Source organism: Panthera onca, chromosome D3, assembly GCF_046562875.1.
Source record: "Panthera onca isolate mPanOnc1 chromosome D3, mPanOnc1 haplotype 2, whole genome shotgun sequence".
Lineage (NCBI taxonomy): Eukaryota > Metazoa > Chordata > Mammalia > Carnivora > Felidae > Panthera > Panthera onca.
Genome location: NC_138350.1, coordinates 93,048,095 through 93,068,979, shown reverse-complemented (window position 1 = coordinate 93,068,979; position 20,885 = coordinate 93,048,095). Strand labels below are relative to the sequence as shown.

Sequence of the window (20,885 nt, the reverse complement as noted above, 5' to 3'; positions counted from 1 at the left end):
GGCAGGAAGGCTGTGCTGCTTTCCCGACGGACAGGCAGGCTCCTGTCACCGAACGCCAGTCCGAGGTGAATTTCCACAAGCGTCTCGAGACCTACGGGAGCCCCCGCTTTCCGACAAGCGCCCTCGCGGGACGGCCCACGCAGGCAGCGGCTTCAGCACGCGTGCCTTCAGGGACCCGTGGTCGGCAGTCAACACGCAGGTGTCAGGGCGGGGGAGGGACGGTCCCCAAAGCACAAGCGTTTGGATCCCCTTCGCTGTGACTGGTTTTGGAAAGCCTGACGACTGACGCGAAGTTACATGTAACGAGACGACTTCTAACACCTCGCAGGGAAGGGCAGGACGGCTGCCGGTGCCCCTCTTCGTCACCTCCCCGTCCACGTCCTCACGTCCTCGTGCAGCCTCACTGGTACCGCCGTCGGCAGACGGGTGGGCTCACGGGCGCTCACTGTGACCCCACACTGTGCAGGGCCCTGAGGAAGAAGTCCTCCCCGTGACCGACAAACGGGTCACCATCTGTTCTCGGGTCACGGGTCACACGACCCACTCATGCTGGTTACGCGCGTGTTCACCCCGGCCCTCGTGCACTTCTGATCCTGCTCCTTCCTTCCTGCCTCCTCTGCACGAAACCAGCACACCCCACGTGACGCCCCAGGACGGGGGCCGTCCCCTCGGACACCCTTCCCTGCCCGGACCCCGCGTCATGCCCTCACAACCGCCGGCGGTTTCCCTGGTCGCACGCCGGTGCAGACTCGCCGCCCGGCTCAGAACCCGTGCTTCCTTCCTGCGCTGTCACGCACGGTCCACCTACGTGTGCCGCACGCGGCCACGGTCGCTACATTCCGTCCCTGTGCGTCCTGTGGAGCGGCTGAGGGGAGAGGCTCACAGCACGTCGCGCTGGCCCGCCCGCTCGCCACGTCTCCCGAAGCCTCTCGTTCCCACGGCCTCGGCGTGGGCGCCGGCAAGCATCGCGCTTCTCCACGCCACGGGCCCGACGGTTGCGTCCACGCTGCCTCACGCAACTGCTTTTTCTCTCCACTCGGTGAAGAAAGGACAGAACTCAGAATTCTTCCTGCCTGCCTATCACCCGCTCACCCCCACGGGGCTCGCTGCTGTCCGCGTGGATGTGGGTTCTCAGCTCTGTCCGGGTCATCGGCTCCGTGACCGAGGAGCTCCCTTCGGAGTTTCCCGTGAGGGCAGCGAGTTCTCTCAGTTCTCGGCCGGGACGTCTCCTCTGAGCTTCGTTTGCGCCACAGCTCCGCCTGGCTGACGGCCTTCTCTCCCGTGTGGCAGCGTGCTGCCCAGGGGCCTGGGGCCTGTGCAGTGTCTGATGAGAAGCGGCTGCTGGGCCCGCGGCGCCCTCGTCTGCCTTGCGCGCTTCCACCGCGATGCGTCTGGGTGTGGCTCTCTGTGCCGAGCCTGCTTGGAGTCCGTCAAGATTTCGGGACGTGTTAGAACGTCTTCTATCCGATCTGGGAGGTTTTCTGCCCCTGCCCCTCCCCTCCACGCTCCGACGGCTCCTGCTGTGGGAAGGTCGGCGCGCTAACCGGGGCCCCGCGTCTCTGAGCGCGCGCTCCCCTGCTCGTTCTCTCTTCCGTGGTTCGGATGGACCCCCGGAGCACATTTTCTTCCTCGCTGCCCTTCTCAGCGCTGTCCGTGTACTAGCTCTCGTCTTCCCGCACGGCTCCTCCGGCCCGGAGCGCGCCTGGGGTGGCCGTCGGGAGTTGCTCTGTGAGCTCGGACGTCGGGCCGCGCTCCTGGGCGTCTTCCCTTGAGTGGAAGCGGCCGGGTCCCGCCTCTCTGGCCAGGGCAGCTGCTGCGGCCTGGTGACTGGCGAGCTCATTTTCCTCCGTCTGAGGCCCAGGGCACAGCCCGTTAGAAGAGAAAAGCATGTTAAAATGAAGCCATGGCGACACCAACATTCACCTGTCGTGTCGGCCGTTAGCTGCCACCAAACACTGTGCCACAGAAAATGAGCGTCATCACCTGCTCTCATGGAAAACCATTCGGCCTTCCACGGAGGCACGAGGCCACCAAGTGCCGGCCTAGAAACGCACGTGAGGAGCACACGCACACACAAGCACGACCAGCACACGTGGTGTTCACTCCAGCTTCGTGTGAAACAGCAGGAGACAAAACCACGTACGAGACACAGGGGAGGTGGCTCTTAGAGCGAGGTCAGGGGGCAGGGCCACGACCCGACTGCAGGGAACAGAGGGGGTGCACATCCTAAATTACACCCCAGGTGCCAGAGCCACTGCTGGCCACACGGGGGAGATGCCCCACTAGCTTCCACCGGACAGGACGTCCTCGGGTCAGCAACGCCCCAGACTTCTGTCCCGGCCACACGCCTGCCCGGGGCTGAAGGGGACCCCGCCCGGGTCCACCGACACCACAAGCACCTTTCATGTGTGCCAGTGCCCCAGAGCATTTTAGTGCCGTCCGTCCCGACGCTGCAGTGAGACTGGGGGAACCTTCTGGAAGGACGAGACCTGCACAGACTGTGGGCAGAGCCCCCCCAGCTGTCCGTACGTCTGCAGCGCAGGCTGGAAAGGGGGAGAGAGCCAGCGGGACTGGGCGGTGTGAGCCTGGGACGTGTGTCAGCGATTAGCCGTCAGCCGTGGATTTCTGTAATGTGAGAGTTAGCGACCACGTCATGCTATGTTCTTTGGCCGTTAACCAATTAATAATCGGTTTGGCAGAAATACTGTCCTTTTCGCGTGTCTGCTAACTCTAGAAGCGATGGAAGTGGAGTCTTACATCGAGTTCTAAGTCGCCTCTGCCGAACGGGAGCACAGAGCGCCGCAGAGGGTCCCAGTGGGAGACCCGGGCCACCGTGTCCGTGCCAGCCGCCTCACCAAGTGGTGGGGACAATGATGCATCTGTACAGTGTCGCAAACAATTTGAAGGTAACTCATTTGAGCAAATGCTTTTCAAACATATACTTGACTTTTTCATCTTAGAGACTGACCTCAAGGAGCGAGCGTACCCCACAAGCACTGTGAATAAAACGGCATCCGATGTCGCCGATCTGAAAAAAGAACGAATCATTTCTTGGTAGACAAGTAAAAATCACCACCCTTCTCCTTCCAGTAAAACTGGCTTTCAGGTTCAAGGGACAAGAAGATCCGTGGCGCCGCTTGGCCTCGTGGAACCAGCAGGAGGCGATGCCGAGCAGACCTTCCTGTGGGAGCCACACCTGCAACACTGTCATCACATGCGGGGAAATCATGAAACAAAGGCCTCCCACGTGCAAAACACGACACAAAAAAACCCAAAGCGTTTTAACTTCAAATAAAAATACCATCATGTAAAAACTTAAAAAAACTTCACTCCACCTCTAGTACCATTAAACGAGAGAAAAATACGGCCAGAAAACCACACTCGCCAACTTCCCTGGCAAAGAAAGAACGAGGCCCCCACGCCCGAGTCCCCCGCGGCAGCTGATTGGGACCCGCCACGCGCCCCGTCCGTCCGACCCCAGTGAAGGGTCAGAGCCGTGAGGCACGTCTGGAAACACCGAAGCTTTTCCGACAGCCACACGTCCAAGTTCCAAAGAATCAGGGACAGGCCGGGGCGGGGGGGCCGGCCGACGGCTCTCCGGGGCGGAGCGGTTGCCGTCTGGGTGGCAAGTGGAAGAAAGCGCTGTGGGAAGTGAGAGACTCGGACTTACTCCCCAGCTCTCCGGACGCTCGGGGGCCGGGCTCCCAGGACGCCTGGCGCCCAGCGGGGGCTCAGCCGCGCGTCTGGTCCTGCTCGGCCCGCGGCACCCACCACCACACACCTGAGGACCTCAAGCTCCTGTGGCCATGTCGGCACCTCCCGCGCGGACGCCGTCCACAGGACGGGCTGGACGCCAGGCTTCCTCTGCCTGCACGGGGCTGACCGCCGAGACACAGGACACCCAGCCCCTCGGGACCAGAACCGCGCTGCTCCGCGGTCCCGTCCAGACGGCCAGCCCCCAAACCGCATCAAAGCAGAGGCTCTTTCCAGCAAGCCCCGGTGCCTCTTGTTTCTGGGCACACCGGAGCAGATGGGCACTCTCGGCCTGCCCAGCGCCTGCATCCACTGCCCCACGAGCACGGGCTCCTTCCTGCGGGCTCCAGCCAGGCCTTTCTGGGTCTTTGTGAAAACTGCTGTGAATTTATTTCCTACGTGACAGAGAAATCAAGCTCAACCAGAGCGCGCTCCCCATCTCTGAGAAGCCATCACCACCCTTGGCATCAGCCGGCACCACCACAGAGGAACTCAGAGTGGGCGGAGGGTCGGCTCCTCGGAAACCCCAGCGGGACCTCTGCGTGGAGAAGGCGACACAGCTCAGCACAAGCATCGTGCTTCTCATCAAAGTTGTGTCCTAAGACGACCGGACAGCATTTCAACGTGGCTGGAAAGGTCTGCCGTGGGACCAGCAGGACGGCCCCGTAGCACAGCTGCGGACGCACGGACCTTCTCCGAATAAAATTCCGACACACGGACAACGCATCTCTACGTCCCCTCCGTGTGCTGCTAGAATTTCTGGCCCGATCCTGTCTTCTAAGTGGACTGGCTCCAGTACACCAAACTCTCTTCAAAAGCATTACTCACCTACAGAACGTCTTCGGGTCAGACCAGGTGGCTTATAAAGAAAAGAGCCCCCGCACAAGCAAGGGAGGGGGGCTGTTATGTGCAGCTACGTGCACAGGCTGTGCCGGCCTGCCAACGCCCCCATTTCAAAGGGGAAAATGAAGACACGGGGAGGTTCAAGGACTCGCCCACGGTCGCATGGCTCACAGGAGGCTCCAGACGCGGTTCTCGAACCTGATACCTGGGACGCGTGTCTACTCGCTTCTCACGACGGCAGGGTCAGGCCCTGCGAGGAACCCCGGCCTGGCACGAGCAGCCGTCTGCTCGCACAGGTGGTGCCCAACACTCCCGCACACGAGGGGCGGGACGGAGACGCCCGTCAGCAGGGGAGAGGCTCGCGCGGCAGCAGGTGCCCCGCCAACGCCACACGCAGACAGACCCGGAGCAGGGCCGTCTGGACTCTGAGGGACACGACTCCCTCCCCGGGCTACGGAGCGCCCGCCCCGCGGTCAAGCAAGTGTGGACAGAGCGAGGAAGGCATCTCCCGATGTGCCAGATTCGTTGGCCTCCCACGCACCCTGGTCCACGAAGTTCCTGGAAGATGCACCTAGTCCAGCGAAGTAAGAGAGCAAAGAAACAAGATGCTGGAGCCGGGAACGGTGAAGGCCTCTCCGGAGGCGGAGACGACAGTCCCCAGCAGGCAGCAGGGCCCGGAGGGGAGGCTCGGGACACTCGGGACAGCGGTTCTGGCTCCGGGCAGACCGAATTGAGCCGCGGTGGGGAGAATACTTAGAAAAAGGCCGAAAGGAAGGAAACTGAGCCAAGAGAACATGACGTGATGATCAAATCCAAGCGAGACAGAAAGATGCTTCAGGAAAGACGTAGAATCCCGGCGCGCTCTTTGGTCCGGCACAAGATGCGGTCACGTGGACACTGAGCCACCACCAGCAGGCACGGTCAGGCCCCCCGCGCCGTAACACAGCCGGGCACGTGAAAAATCACCAACTGCGTCAAAACGTGCTGGCCATGGCGTCGTCCTGCCCTCCGCGGCGGGGCTGCCCGGGTCAGGCAGGCGGACGTCTTACCACTTACACTTACACAGGGGAAAGACCCAGATCTCCGTGAGTAGCAACTGAAACAATAAAGACTGTGATAAAAATTCGCGTCACCGTCAACATAACATCCTGAAATGCTAAAGCCTGAAGAATCTGTCACGTTACCGCATCGCGCCTGCAGACCTCGCCTGGGCCGGCCCTCACCTGCCCCCCTCACCGGGCCCTCACCCGCACCGCCTCACCTGGGCCCCCGGCTGTCTGCTGTGCTCCTCTCGCTGGATGCTGTGGCCTCGAGCGTGGCCCGGGGCTCCCGGGGCAGTGGCCGCTCCTGCGGCCCCTCCTCCTCCGGCCTCCTCTTCTCGCTGTCGCTGTCATCACTGCCCTCTCCTAGGATGTCATCCACCTGGCAAAGGGGGAGAGTCAGGGCACACACCCGACGCCTACGACCCGACCCCCACGGCAGGGCGGCGCGGCCCCATCTGGTCCCGACCACGTGCGCTCGCCTTGGGCATAGCTGTGAGTCTAGGAGCGTGCCGGGCCGAGCCCGAGATGGGTGACAGCCCGGACCTTTGCAGGTGGGACGTGAGGTGGGCCAAGAAAGCAGAGAAGGCCCAGGCCGTTCCTCTAGCGGGGGGGCCCTCCTGGGATCCCAGGACCCCTAGTGTGACCCTGGGGCAGGACATGCGGACAGCCCGACAGTCACTTCTCAGCGGCAAGACTCTAACAGGATTCTCTCTCCAGTGCGCTAACGAACGCTGTGGTGAAGAAATCAAAGCTTTCTGTTAAAATGCTCATGATCAGGAAGCCGCACCCGACTGCTTTCCAGGAGGCACTCTGGAGTCTGGGGAGGGGGACGGCGGCTGCCGCCAGTGGGGCCCAGCTGCGTCCCCAGAGGCTCAACAGAGGGTGCTTGTCCCCCTGCCTGCTCCAGGGCGCTTGTTTTCTCCCACAGACCTCACATTTAACCATTCACGGATGTGCCACGTGAGGGTGACGGGAACTAACGGCCATGGCCCAGGGTCAGCGCTCCCTGCTCCCCTGCAGCCTGGGGGAGGGTCGGCTGTCCAGCAACCCGAGTGCCGGGCCCCCAGGGACGCCCACCGAGGGGAGGGAAGTTGCCTCCTAACAGCCGTCGAATGGCAGGAGCAGTGACGCCAGATTCGGGGGAGCCTGGAGACAGAAGATGGGGTTCTAGACTGGGTCCTGCTTTCCACCTGTCTGACCTTGGTCTCCGTGCCTTTCTCTCAGATCTACCACTCTTTCAGCAAAGACACCGGATGAGGTAAAAATCAGGTGGACAGGAGAGAAGAAGGGAAGGAAAAGGAGACAGCACACGGCCACTGCAGACACGTCATGCGTCGTGCCGATTCCTCTGGGTTTCCGAGCACCCGCCTCCAATTCCGCTCTTGGAACACTGTTTTCTCAGGAAGCGACGCTTCACCGGCGCAACTGATACTGTTCTTTTTCTTGGTTCTAAGTTAATATGTGATGGAGAAATTGTACGGCCCCCCGTCGGGTGGGCTGGGGGGTCGCACAGCCCACGGGCAGCACAGCCAGCCTTTCACAGACCCATTCGCGGTCACAGCAGCCGAGCCCGGCAGGCAGACGTTTCTGGACTCCACTCCCAGGCTCCGAAGCTCTGAGGCAACGCCTCTGTGACGTCCTGAACACCCGGACGAACGCCTGAGAAGTGCCAGACTGTGTCAAGATGGTAACATCGACTTACTTAAAAAGGCACGAAGTGGAGTTTGGAGACGACCATACTAACACTACGCGTCGCTCAGCCCTCAGTACCATGACTCAGAGCTGAAGATGTTTCCCCCCCAAAATACCTGAGTAACAGAGTCCACGTGTAGAAACTTTACTCAGAAAAAGCAGTGATGTCAGAAATCCTGTAAGCCAACATAGTAACATTTTTATGACCTTGAACTGGATCAGTATTTAACAAGTTTATCTGATCTTTGGTATGTTTTGTTGGTTTTATTTTCATTCACCTGAAAGTATTTTTTTTAAGTTTGCTTATTTATATTGAGAGAGAAAGCAAGAGAGTTCCAGTGCATGCGCAGGGGAAGGACAGAGAGGTACGGAGAGAGAGGATCCCAAGCAGGCTCCGTGCTGTCAGCACAGAGCCCAACGTGGGGCTCGAAACCATGAACCGTGAGATCATGACCCGAGCTAAAATGGAGAGTCGGACGCTTACCTGACTGAGCCCCCAGGCGCCCCTTACCTGATCTTTAAAGCTGCTTAAAGTGGGTACAACAGGAGGAGATGCTTATTGGTCTGTCCCTGGTTCCTGACAGAGCCCCTAAGCCCCTTCAACCTGATGGCTGACAGCATCATCCTTTTTCCTAATGAGGCAACTGCAGGTGGGCTTCTGGATGGGGCTGGTCACCAGAGCCCAGCCAGAGCAGACGCCTGGGGCCTGCAGCCCCACACTCGTCCTCAGGGAGGGGAGGGGGCTGGAGACTGAGTTCATGACCCATCACGCCTCCTCCACAAAGATCCCCAAAGTGCAGGGTGCGGGGAGCTTCTGGGTTGGCGAACGCACCCACGTCCCGGCAGGGCGGCCCGCTCCCAACTCCATGGGGACAGAAGCTCCTATGCTCAGGACCCGCTGGGACCTCACCCCGTGTGGCTCTTCATCTGGCCGTTCCCCTGTGTCCTGTCACATCCTTTATGACACGGTAAGCCACTCAGCGTAAGCAAGAGTGTCCCTGACTTCCGGAGCTGCCCTAGCAAATGATGGAACCCCAATTCGCAGCCGGTCGGTCACAAGTATGGGTGACAACCCGGGACCTCCCCCTCATGCCTGGCATCTGAGGGGCGTGGGTGTGCGGGTCCAGGCAGTGTCGGAGCCACTCAGTGTGGCCCCCACACATCTGGGCAAGAGCAGAGGAGTGCTGTGCTTTCCTGGACGAGTCTCAACAGCTTAGCATGGTCCGGCGGGGAAGGACAAGAGCCACTGGGTGTGGGGTGGGGCGCCGTTTCCCCAACGGCCAGCCCACCTGCCGCAGGAACCTGGCACTGGCCACAGCCAAGGGGAAAGCGGGGTCTGTGGGAACCCTGAAGGTGCTCTCACGGCAGCTTTTAGACTTTGGGAACTTGGAACTACAGGGATGTAATGGCAACTTAAATGTTAAATTTTAAAAAATGCATTAATTCAGAAACACCAGGTTTTCAGCTCATTCCAGGAAAGAATATTCCTTTCCAAGGAAAGGCAAGTGGTGAGACGTATTTAACTCACGAAAACTTTGATTTTTCCCACCAACAGCTGGGCGGCGCCCCGAGGAACCTCCCGGCAAGGCCGGACAACTGCAGCCTCTCCTTACAAAAAGGGTCAAGGGCCTGCCCTCCTGCCCCCGCCAGTCCCGTTCGGGGACGGGGCTGCTCACACCTCCCCTCCCAGGCAGCGGGCACCCCCACGGGGCCGTGAGCTGCTCTGCACGGACCGTAAGGCCGCAGGGACACCGAGGGACAAAGCCTGTGACTGACAGAGGGAACGTTCCGACATGGAGCAGCTTCAACCCCAGACCCGCGATCCGTTGGTCGCTCACTCCCAAGGAGCTCACGTGCAGGTCTCGGGTCTCAATCAAATACAGAAACAGTGTAGCAACAGCTAACTAAACAAAGCAACAGCTTTATCAACAGGTTATTCACTGCGAGGTCCTTGGAGGTGACACACGGGGTTTGAGCTAAAGGCATTTAGCAGAAAGCACAAAACTAATTCTAAGCAGCTACGTTCAGGCGTCACCGCTATATTCACTTGGCTGTGCGTACTCTTTGTTGATGCACGAGTCTATTCAAATTGTTAGTATTAAATTTTCCTCTGAAAATATTTCAGGCCTTTGACTCTGCATCATACCTTTTCAAGAGAAAGACGGGAACTTAAAAAATCAGGTATTTTATGTCTGACCACCAAAGTACAGTCACTGCCTCGGAGGCCACAAAGTGACCCATAAAGCGTCAGCAGCGCCGCTGACCGGGAAGAAGTCTCCTCGCTCCTCCAGCGTGGCGGACGGCCAACCAACGCGCGTGCCCGCTCTGCCAGGTGTTTGGAAGGTTCAGAAACATCCTGCACGGCCAAGCTAAAATTGTGGACACATGTCAGAATCTGGTCGTACTCAAACTATGCTTCAACTTGCTCTCCCTCGTTCTGTTTTACTCATATAGACGTATCTGCTTCAGAACAATGGACACCTTTCCAGGGCTTTCTCTCATAAAAAGGGAACTACGCACTTTTTGAAAACCAGTAATCTGCAACGAACCACTTACTTTATATATACTATTTAAAAGTTGCCAGAATACATATTTCAGAATCTTAAGAAAGACTTGAAAAACAAGCGTGTAAAGACAAAAACCTCATTTTATGGTAAATTAACTACTGAAGTCTCTCAAACAAAAGGCCCACACGGATCACATCAAACACCCTGGAAACCGTTCCCATCACTCACCCGAAGACGCAGGCTCACGAGGAGCTGAGGAGACCTAAGGCAGCTGAGGGGGACGGTGCGGGAGAACAGACGCCTGGAAAGGTGGGCGGCCCAGCCCACCAGGAGTGGGGACCCTGCAAAACAGGCATGGGTCCCGCACGTGCCTCTACCCCTCCTGCTCGCTCCGGGGCGGAACTCGCAGAGACAGGGACCCGACACCCCCGGACAATCCCCCGCGGGCCATGCGAAAGTGACCGTGTTGTACGCGCTGGCTGGGACTGGGGTGGACAACCGTGCGTCCTGGTGACTCGGGCTAGTCGCGAGTCGGATGGAAGGAGACGCGTGTGCAGAAACACGTATGAACGGGCTACTCTAAATGACCGGACGAGGTACCAGCCACACAGGTGCACATCTCTGCTCGGCCGCAGGTGCAAGCTTCCCAGTCACTCCAACAGGCGACCTTCTCTCTTAATGAAACTGAAATGGTGTTTAGACACATGAAGCTTTACTTTCCCGCAGGATGATGCAGAGAAAAGGGGACAGAGGCAGCGCTGCCCAAACCCACGTGCTCTGCCCCAGCCTGCCCAGGCCTGGACAAAGCCTGCCGTTCTCTGGGCTGCAGCGGCCCGGGAGCCGGGCACGCGGCCGCCGGCCACAGCTCCTTCTCCGTGGCCTCGGTGTGGCGTGCCTGTTCCCAGACTGACCTCATGGAGCGTACAGGACAGTCTGGGACACGAGAAATAAATCGGGATGTATGTCCACACTATCCTAGTATTAAAAAGCTATCTTCACGTTATTGTCTTCAACCTCAGGTGTTGTTTCTAAAGCTCAGTATTTGTTAATTATCTCAAGATCCCTGGGAAGTTTGTGACATTAGTTACAGAGCTGCTGCTTCCTAGAACGCAACAGGACCCCACGTTAAGGCACGAGGAATTCGCTCACAGTGGTTTTTTTGCTGAAACACTCTGGGAAGCCTGCTTGCCCACGGAGATCCCTGAATCTCATACCTATGTTAATGGGTCCACGAGTACCTGCTCCAAACGGAAGCGTGTGAACAGAAAGGTCACTTGGCAAAAGTTACCGAGGCGTCTCTGCCCCTGCCCCACCTCTGTGCCTGATCATGCTCAGTGGTGACCGTGAGGCTGCCCAGGCTGTGCACTCGTAAGGCGAGCCTCGCCGCCCAAAGGGCTGCACACAGAGGAAAAGACCCAGGCTGTCGTGAAAACAAGCAGCTAAACCTCTGCAAGAACTTACCGCTAACAGAGCGCGCACACAACACCCGGGATCAGACTCACACGACTCGGCTCGACCACGCCCGGGACTGGCCTCAAGTAACTCTCAGAGTAATCTCTGGCCAACAAAAACCAAATCCCACCACACGCCCTGCCCTGGGCTTCCTCTCCAGACGCAGTCCGCGGGGCCCTTCTCAAACGTGGCCTTTCCCACGCGGCTTGCCGTGGCCCCGGGGAGAAGGGAGCTGGGAGCAGACACAGGTGTACCACGTGACTCCGCTTTCAGGAAATCCGACGACGGGCCAGCCAGTTTATAGCATCAGAAACTAGTAAATTTATGCCTTTCACCAAAGCCTGGAGGTTTTCGCGCACCGTTCCTCCAAGAATCTTGTCTCGCGCCCGTCTCTTCCCCCTCTGTGGGACTCGGACGGCCCACACGCACGCTGAGTGAAGCTCTGATGCCGACCAGATGTGCCCGCGGCTCCAACCGCTGCCTCAGGTGGCAGCTGCAGCCCTGATCGTGGGCCCTTTCCTCCTCCTACCGGCACTGTCTCCTGCCAATTTCGGGACAAGTGTACAGAGAGTGTATTTTCCAGTTCTGAATTTCCCACCGTCGTTCATCGTTTTGCATTCGCTCCAAGGCTGCTCCCTTCTCCCCAGGGAGCATGGCCACTGAGATGCCTTAAGGTGCTGGTCTCCAGAGCCCGACGTCCGGGCTGGCTTGCGTGGGTGCCTGCTGCTGCTCACTCAGACTGTGCCCCGGACGCTCCAATACTGCACCCTCTTACCGCCTCTGGGAACACACGCGTGCACTGTAGCAGGTTTAGCCTGATCAGAGTGGATAAGACAGAAAGTTCCGCCTCAGCTTCCGTGGACGCTGTCTCTCCCAAGTCTATCAGGGTGTGTTCCATGTCTGTGCTCCTGGAGGTGAGCCTGGGGCCCGGGTCGGCTCCTGTACAGACTGGGGGGGGCCCTTCTCTCAGAGCACCCTGAGCCGTTGCCCAATATGGTGTGGCTGGGGTGACCCATGGGGCTAAGAGGCAGGGAAGGGAGCCTCCATATGCTTTGGGCCACAGGCTCCTGTCCCCAGACCCTCTGTGTTTTGGGTGCCTACCCCAGAGTGGCAATACAGCTCCATGACAGGGGCTGACCCAGAGCAAAGCCTGGGGGAGAGACGTACATCCCTCCAAAATGAGGGCCAGAGTCGGGGACACAGGAGAAAAAAATGCTCAAAACCCCCACTAGCATCGCTTGGCCTTCCCTGCTGCATGGTGCTGACTTCCATGAACCAACTTCTTCCCTCCCTCTCTCTAAGGAATTCTTTTTTTTTTTTTAAGTGAGCCCTAGGCCCAACGAGGGACTCGAACTCACGACCCTGAGATCAAGAGCCGCATGCTCTCCCGGCTGAGCTGGCTGGGCGCCCCCAGGGCCCTGCTGTTCCTGTTTGTGGACCTTAGCTGCAGACCTCACAGGGGGCCAGGGAGGCTGGGGTGGGAGGCAGGGGTTCACCCACCTGGGCCAGCACCGGGGCCAGCGCTGGTTTGTTCTTCCTCCCCACGCAGTGTTCCCTGTGCTTCTCAGACGTGTGCTGAGGCATCACGGACTGGTCCTTTGATTACATATGGCAAACGCTTTGTTTACTTATCTGACTCTGAACTAATTTTGTTTTAATAGGATACTGAACTTTTAACTTTCAAAAATAAGTTGTACATTTTAACTTGAAGTATGGAACTTTTCTACTTTGGAGCCACAGCCCACACATCCCACCATAAAAACTGCTCATCAGCCTCGGAACGGACAGTGAGACCTCCATTCTGCACTTCCCTTGTGTGTTTGCTTAAAATGAACACACATGTGGGGCGCCTGGGTGGCTCAGCTGGTTAAGCGTCCAACTTCGGCCCAAGTCATGATCTTAGGTTTGTGGGTTCAGGCCCCACGTCAGGCTCTGTGCCGACAGCTGGGAGCCTGGAGCCGGCTTTGGATTCTTTGTTTCCCTCTCTCTCTGCCCCTCCCCCACTCATTCTCCGTCTCTGTCTCCCAAAAATAAATAAATGTTAAAAAACAAAAAACAAACAAACACACACGTGACTAAAGCTCGCCTATGGAAACCCAAGGCTGTGATGCAGACTCCCGCGGGGGTGCGACGCCCTGTGAGGACTTACAGGCAGAGCACAGAGCTCCATTAACCCTGTGGGTCCTGCTTTGGACAAAACACGAGTGCATTACTGACCGACCACGACCACAACTAAAACCGTGTCACAGCCACACCTGCGTGTGCCCCCAAAGCTGGGGTCCTGAGGAGCTTCTGGAATAAAGCTGCTTCATCTCAACATTTTGAAGCCAACGGACAACGTGCCTATTTTATTCAGAATACGTACTTGCTGCCAGATGGGGCAGACCTGCCATTGGGTGGGAAGCCGCTCCTGATGCCCGAGTCCCGCACCGAGCAAAGCATCGAAGCAGAGGGGGAACGTGCTGGTGTGCGGCCTCAGGCTGAGGTCACCACACGGCAGCGCCCCGGCATCGTGTGACTCCTCCGCCGATAATACGGGTGAGACCGTTCACATGGATGGACACCAGGGTGCACGCATCTCGTGGACTCTCAGGGTCACGTGGCTCCCGGGGACACTCCGCTTAGCCCGGATGGGCCCCCTTTAACGCCCCAGACACCAGCACGCCCATGCCCGAGGCCCCACTTCCTCTCAAGGACCACCGTGTACAGGCGGGAAAGGTGTGAGCCCACCGCGCGTGCTCATCAGAAACAAACCTACACGTTCCACAAAACCATGGCCTCCGTACCAGAAAGTAAGGCTCGCCGTCTTATGCACGACACAGAATTGCTGCCACGGCATGAACACGTGGGCGGGCGCGCCCAGCACGTCAGTCTGAACCACAGGACACGGCGAGGTCACCGAGCTTTGGCAGAAAGCGCTGGGTAAACCACGATACACAAAGTATAACCATTGGGCGAGGACTTGACTGGAAACAGAAAGGGGCATGCTAGACATGCGCATACAGCAGTCCCTCCCTCATCCGAGCAGGTACAGTGCAAACCCCCCGGGGACGCCTGAACCCTACACGTGCGTTTACGACACGGCTCGTCCACAAGTCAGGCACAGGGAGAGGTTAACAGAAACTAACGGTAAGACGTGACGAGTGTGGTGACACGCTGTGAGAACAGCTGTCTGAACGCGGCGTGTCTCTCGTAGCTTCCCCTCCCTTCCTTCTCTCGTGGTCACGTGGGGGAGGTAAATGACAGGGGCGTGCGACGTGCCATCAGGCTGCCGCTGACTTTCTGATGCTGTGTCTGGAGTGCGGTGGGACCAAAACTGCGGAAAGGGAGGCCGTGGCTGAGGGGCGCTGCTGTGGTTTTAGGACCGTCTGGAAACAGTAACCGGAAGATTCTGTCTCAGACCCTGGTTTGCAAGGATGCTGGTCTGAAATGCCAGCATGATGTCTGGTGCATGACAAGGACAAAAGCCCAGGGGCGGGCCCTGCAGGACCTAGAGCACTTTGTCACCGGCGAGCTGTGCCTCTTGGGTGACTTGAGCGGAGCTCCGGCAGGACAAAATGGGGGACAGAATGAAGGGGGCCGGGGCTGCTGGGGGCTGGAGATTGTGTCTGGGCCCAGACAGAGCGCCTTTGATGGACCCCCACCTTGGGACACCCTGGCTGCGGAGCACCTGTCCATGCTGATGACAGGCTGTCTGAAGAGCCCCCTCTAGTGGACTAAAAAAATACAACTACAGTGGCCTCTGAGTGCACAGGTGAGCATGGGGGGCATCAGGACACGGTGTGGGTGGTCACAGCGGAGGAAGCTCATGTTGGTCAGTCTTATTTACTGGGACCTTCGTTTACTGAACTGAGTAAGACAGCTGCCTGCTGAGGGTACAGAATCCTGCCAGGGGACCTGAGGCAGATTTCACAATTCCTAGAACCTAACTGTATTTGAAGTAAGTATTGGCAGATAAGCCACTAATGAACTGATACGAGAGACATTCGGTTACTCAACTGAACGTTCCTGATGAATCCGAGAACGAATGCACAAAAAGCAGGCCACCCAAGTCTCTAACGCGTACCAATTTCTACGGAAACCAGAACGACGCTGAACAGCAGTCCCCCCTGAATTATCTCAAAAGGACAAGGACCACCGGAAAACAAAAGCAGTCGCACATGTCAGCGGCAGAGACAAGAGCCCCTTCTATCACAAGCAGCTCCAGGTTTGGGGAAGCCGCCCGGGATTCTCTCCAAAGATTTACTTCAGAGTCTCCTAGGAGCATCACCCTCCCTCCCTCCCTTCGGAGACCTCAGCCACCGCCTTGCAGCCCGTGACACTCTCTGAAACCTGCGTGTGCAGCACGATCGTCACACATCTCCCCCTTTCACCGTCTCTGCTCCCCGCTCCCGATGGCGAACCCAGATCCGTTTGAGGGCAGCGCGCCTGACGAGACCCGGCCAAGCCCACGCGGGACTCTCAGAGCCTCCGCCTCGAGCTCACGGAGCAGCAGCCCAAGACCAGTGTCCCCGGAGGCAGCGTGCCTGCTTTCCAGAGGCATGTCTCCCGCCGCCCGACAACGGGGCTCCGAGGCCCGCTCTGGGCACGTGGGTGTTCCAGGAGAAAGGGGCACACGCGGCAACAGGCATCTTCTGACACCAGGGTATCCCTCCTATCAGGGGCACACTCTGCCCAGGACGTCCCCGTGTGGCCTGGCGCAAAGCTGCCGAGACCACCTGGGGCCCCCAGCAGCCGGGTGCGCGGGAAGGTCTCTCCAGCCTCGGCCACGTGCTGGGCAGGAACACCGCCGTTCATGGGCACGGTCACGCACGCTCGCTTCCCCGCCGCTCAGTTTCCGACCCCTAAACCCCGCAGCCTCCGGGCCGCCGTGCTTGCCCAGAACCAGGAATTGGGGAAGAGGAGCGGAGGTGGAGTGTGAGCGCCCGAGCGTGGCACCTGCCTCCCTGTGGGGCTCACCAGCTCTCAAGTGCCGGGCTGCTCTGGCCTTTGCCACTTCCTACCGCCGAGGAGCCGGATCGAAGGCTCAGAGGCTCCCTTTCCTTTCTCTCAAAGTGACAGAAAGCTGCACGTAGCACTTTCATTTCACGGTAAGATTCCGACGTCCCCTGACCTGGAACAAGTACCAAAGTAGCCGTCACTACCTAGCAGGTTGGTGTGCGCGCGTCTGCAGGGTGGCTGGGAGGATGGGGGAGGCACGCGCCAGCGGCCCTCTCCCCCAGGTCTCTGTGGGGTCAGCGACCTCCTGGATCGACCCAGTCTGGGCTCAGAGATCAAAGAGTAGCGCTGAGGAAATTCTTCCGGAGAAAACACTTGGGAAACAACAATAAAAGAGCACCTCCACCAGCTAAATATTCAAAAAATGGCCAAGAAAGGGAATCGACACACCTGCAGACAGGCTCCAAGCGCCGCGAGGTAAACCGGCGACGGAAAGGGACGAGGGCTCCCGGTTAAGATTCCGTACCGAACGTGCCACTGACGTTCCCCTACTGAAGATAAACTAAAACACACTTCTCTACACGCGGGCCCTCCCACCGGTGGCAACGAGCACGGAGCACGGTGCGGTGCCAGAGCAGAAACCCAGGCGGCCGTGGGGCCGGCCGGCGCACGGCTTCCGTCCCAAGCAGAGGCCGGTTGGGCGTGACAAGGCGCCACGTTCGCTTGGACGCGCGACGTGGCTTTCTGCACGGACGCCGCCCGCACACCACCTACAGACACACGGAAACCCCGACGGGGGGGCCCTCCCTCGAGGGTACTGGCTGGAGCAGGAGAGCAGGGGTCACGGCGCCTGGGGGCCAGCGGGCCTCAGGACGGGCTCCTTTCAGGGGATGAAGCACCGGGCAGATGACAAAATTACCTGCAGTTTCGGCTGTTTTGTCCCAAAGGGAGAGATCCCTACCGTATTTAATCTCTAATCCAAAATGGATTCACGGCCCTATTATCGCTATTCCGACACTTAAGGATCTGAAGAGACAAAAACGCCACCGACGTCGCCTAGAGCCGTTTGGTGGCGTAATAACGAGATCCTACCGTGAACTGCCAACCGTCATCTGTGTTTTAGAGCCCCCGTGACCCGGGCAGGAGGTCACCTCGGATCTCCCGCTGGGCAGTGCAGGCCGCCGGTGGCCCCGGCCCTGCCCGCCCGATGCCGGGCCCTCGCCAACGGCGGGGTCGGGGGAGCGCTCAGGCACCCCCGGTTGGGGCGCGGCCGGGCTTTCCAGGGTCGCCGACGCCCCGACGCGTCACTCCAGGCCGCGCCAAATCCGCCAGCGGAAGCGTCCCTGGGCAAGCGAGGGCGGAGCGTGAGCGCGGTGGGCGCCCTGCCCCTGGCGTGCGGCGCCCGCGGGCCTCACCTCTTTGTCCATACTCTCTAAGTCCTCCTTACACAGCGTGTACAGCGGCATGGTCTCTGACATGCTGGGCTGTCGCTTCCTCCCGCCGGGGCCGGGCCGCTCTCCGCGTCGGGTGTCCGGCAGCTCCTGAGCGAGCATCTGTGGTGGCGGCTGAACCACTCTGAAACGAACGTCACAGGGCCCGCGTGAGGAGAGGCGCTTCCACGGCCTCCCGACTCGGAGCTCGTAAACAAGAGCACAGAGGGCATTTAGTTACGAAAAGCCACCCTGACCCTCCACGGTCCCCGCGCGCTTCCCTCCCGCTGAAAGCGGACGACCCCCCCCTTCCCCGGCACAGCACAGCTGCTCTTGGGTCCCTCGGCTCAGAGCGAAGGACAAGACATGAAGAGCTAGCGAGCACGTTCCTAGAAACCAGCAGGAGAAGTACTTATCCTCAAAGTAAGGTCGAGCAAGCCGCAAGAGTTTTTAAAAAAAAAAACAAAACCAACGCGGCACGTCTCCCTATTCTGCCCAGAACAGAAAGAACGAGCTGCCGAACTGAAGACACAGGCTGCGGGGACTGATGTCGGTGCACCGTCCACCCGGGCACCGGGGAAGGCGACCCAGCATTCCAGCCGCACGGTTCTGCCCATCAATCAAACACGAACACAAAAGACCAGTGAGCACTTCCAGAAGGCTCTTCCCCGGAGCCGATCCCAGGCCCGGCCGCGCAGCGTCTCACGGCGCCCTCGGCACACGCGTCCGTGTCGGTGGCAGGCCCGGAGCACGCGCTCTCAGGTGGGCCACGGCCCCGAGACGGGCACGAGGACACTTCCGACCCCACTGTCACCGCCCAACACGTCCGCTCCCTGAGACACTGACGACGCGGCCAAGGCTCCTGATTTTGAAGAAGACGCGGGTACGAAGTCTAAGCCACAACACGGAAAAGCAGCCGCTGCGTGTCTAACGAAAGGGGGACTTGTTAGGGACAGACATGAGGACCTGACACCGGAGCCTCGCCAGTGCCATCCACACCACGCTGCCCGCCGCCCACCCCGCAGCCAAGGCCCCCGGGGCGACCGCGGGAAACGGCCACCTATCTTCCTACTGAAAACAGCCACGTACAGTCTCCCTTTGGAAAAGCAGTTGCAGTTTTAACCAGGGAGCGCCGGCCGGCCTACCTCTCGGGCACTATCCCTCGAAAGGGGGTGATTCTCTTCATCACGTAAGACACCGAATCGGCCAGTAAGTCAAGGGCCCCCAGCCCCCAGGGCGTCTCCCCTCAACGACACGCCACACGGGAGGCGGCAGAATTTCCTCCTGTGTTTCCACCAAAGGGCGGAGCACAACAGGCAGGTGCAGAGGCCGGTGGGAGCGAGAGAGTCACAAAAGTGCCAGACAGGCCATTCTTAGCGTTATGTTCCTTTCCCGTTTGGAAAACAGCTAATACGTCACAGCACAGCTCTTTTACTGCGGTAACATGTAATGGCTCAGTTTCGTCTAACGTGGTGAGGTCTGGTGGACTAAACCCCCAGGACGGAGAGCTCCCTCTTCCCGACCTGCAAGGCCCCCACGCCGTGCTGCTCGCAGAGCTCCCCAAGAACGAGACCGTAAATGCAAGAGGAAATGAAACACAAAAGATTCACGGTCTATTCTGAATCACAAGTTGACTTTACTCCCAGGAAGGCAGCTGGGCCTCTGCCATCCTCCTGGGGGCGCCGGCAGAGACCCCCACCGGCAGGGGAACACAGAGAGCTGACTCGAGGGCTGACGGAAGAGGCCCAGGAGCCAGCGACGCAAAACACCAACGGGCAGACGCAAAGCCCAAAGAGTGGCCTGATCTCTCCAGGAGAAACCCACAGAGGGACCCCCTTGCAGAACAGGAAAGCTTCAGACAGTCACTTGCTCTCCCACAGGCCAATACCACAAACCATGCCCCCGTCACTGGTCTCAGAGAACGCAGAGTGGGGGGTCAGGATCTTCCTCCAGGCACCCCCCGACTATGCAGTGTCCGTGGAGACACTGGTGGCTGGGGCCAGGACAAGTAATGAGACCCTCACCCCAGGCTGGGAGGTGTCAGAGTCAGACGTTGACGTTCACCTGGTTGTAACATGAACACCCACCCGCCCTGTGTCTGTGGCGACCCTGGGGGGTGACCCCAGGTGACCCTTTGGCCCAGGAGCAACAAGGACCCCAGGCTCCCCACCAGGGACAGGTGCGTCCACCGTGCTGCCGGAGCAGAGCCAGGGGGAGATAGCCAAACGCGAAGTTTGAGTAAGGTCGAGGCTCTCACAACGTGCCGTGAAACCACCCAGGCTTCAGCTGAAAATCACTCGTGGGGCGCCCGGGTGGCTCAGTCGGTTAAGCGTGACCCTCGGTTTCAGCTCAGGTCACGATCTCACAGTTCACAGGATCGTGCTCCTTGTCGGGCTCTGTCTGGGCTGATGGCCTGGAGCCTGCTTTGCACTCTCCACCCCCCCCCCCCCCGCCCCGCTCGTGCACTGTCTCTCAAAATAAATAAACTTAACAAAAAGAAAGAAAGAAAACCCCTTGTCCTCCCAAGAACAGCAAGACCTCAAGCAGAAGGAGGAGGACAGCCGGGGAGGTGCACTCTGCGGGGGCAAAGGTCGGGGACTCTCGGGCACGTGGGACAGCATCGCAATGAAAAGGCTTCGACAGGCCGCCAAGCGCCGGTCACGCGGCTGCAGGAGAAGGCCTGGCACAGCCACCGCGGCCGGGGAAGCGCCATGGGGCAGCGTCAGAACAAAAACGCGCCGATAAATGAAAATTTAAAACTGCACTGGACAGGCTCCACGTCACGGCAAAGGGGACAGAGCCTGATGCGTAAGAGAAATGGCTCAGTCTACACATCAGGGAGAAAACAGACTGAAAAGGAAGAAAGAGCAGCCTGAAGAACACGTGATTCAGTATTGGTGTCCAGGAGCCCAGAACGAGGACAAACACGACAGAACTGGAAAAGTCCTCAAAGAACAAGGGCTGGAAACATCCTAAATTTGGGCAAGACGTTAAACTTCCAGATTCGAGAAGCTGAGTGGATCCAAAAAGAACACACCTCCGAATCCACATTAAAACACTCCATTGTCAAACTTCTTATTCAAGACAACGAAAACACTCTTGAAAACAGCGAAAGAAATGTTACCGGCCAACAAGAGAAACAGAATTCGAATGACAGGCCAAAGATAAAAAACCACATGATATGAGTACAGATGAGGCATCTGGAAAAATTTAATATCCATTCAGGA

General features: G+C 58.8%; 1 protein-coding gene across 4 annotated transcripts in view; it reads right to left on the bottom strand.

Moving 5' to 3' along the window:
• Positions 1–20,885, bottom strand: part of CTDP1 (CTD phosphatase subunit 1) — a 56,960-nt gene that overhangs the window by 6,080 nt on the left and 29,995 nt on the right. For 2 of the 4 annotated variants that reach the window (XM_078435103.2, XM_078435101.2), the window contains exons 11-12: positions 17,644–17,803; positions 5,858–6,018 (exon numbers count right to left, since the gene is read on the bottom strand). In XM_078435103.2, the coding sequence (XP_078291229.1) occupies positions 5,858–6,018; positions 17,644–17,803 (321 nt within the window). Of the gene's footprint in view, positions 1–2,968; positions 3,029–5,857; positions 6,019–17,643; positions 17,804–20,885 lie in introns of all 4 variants that reach the window. The other 2 variants (XM_078435100.2, XM_078435102.2) reach the window with 2 other exon arrangements.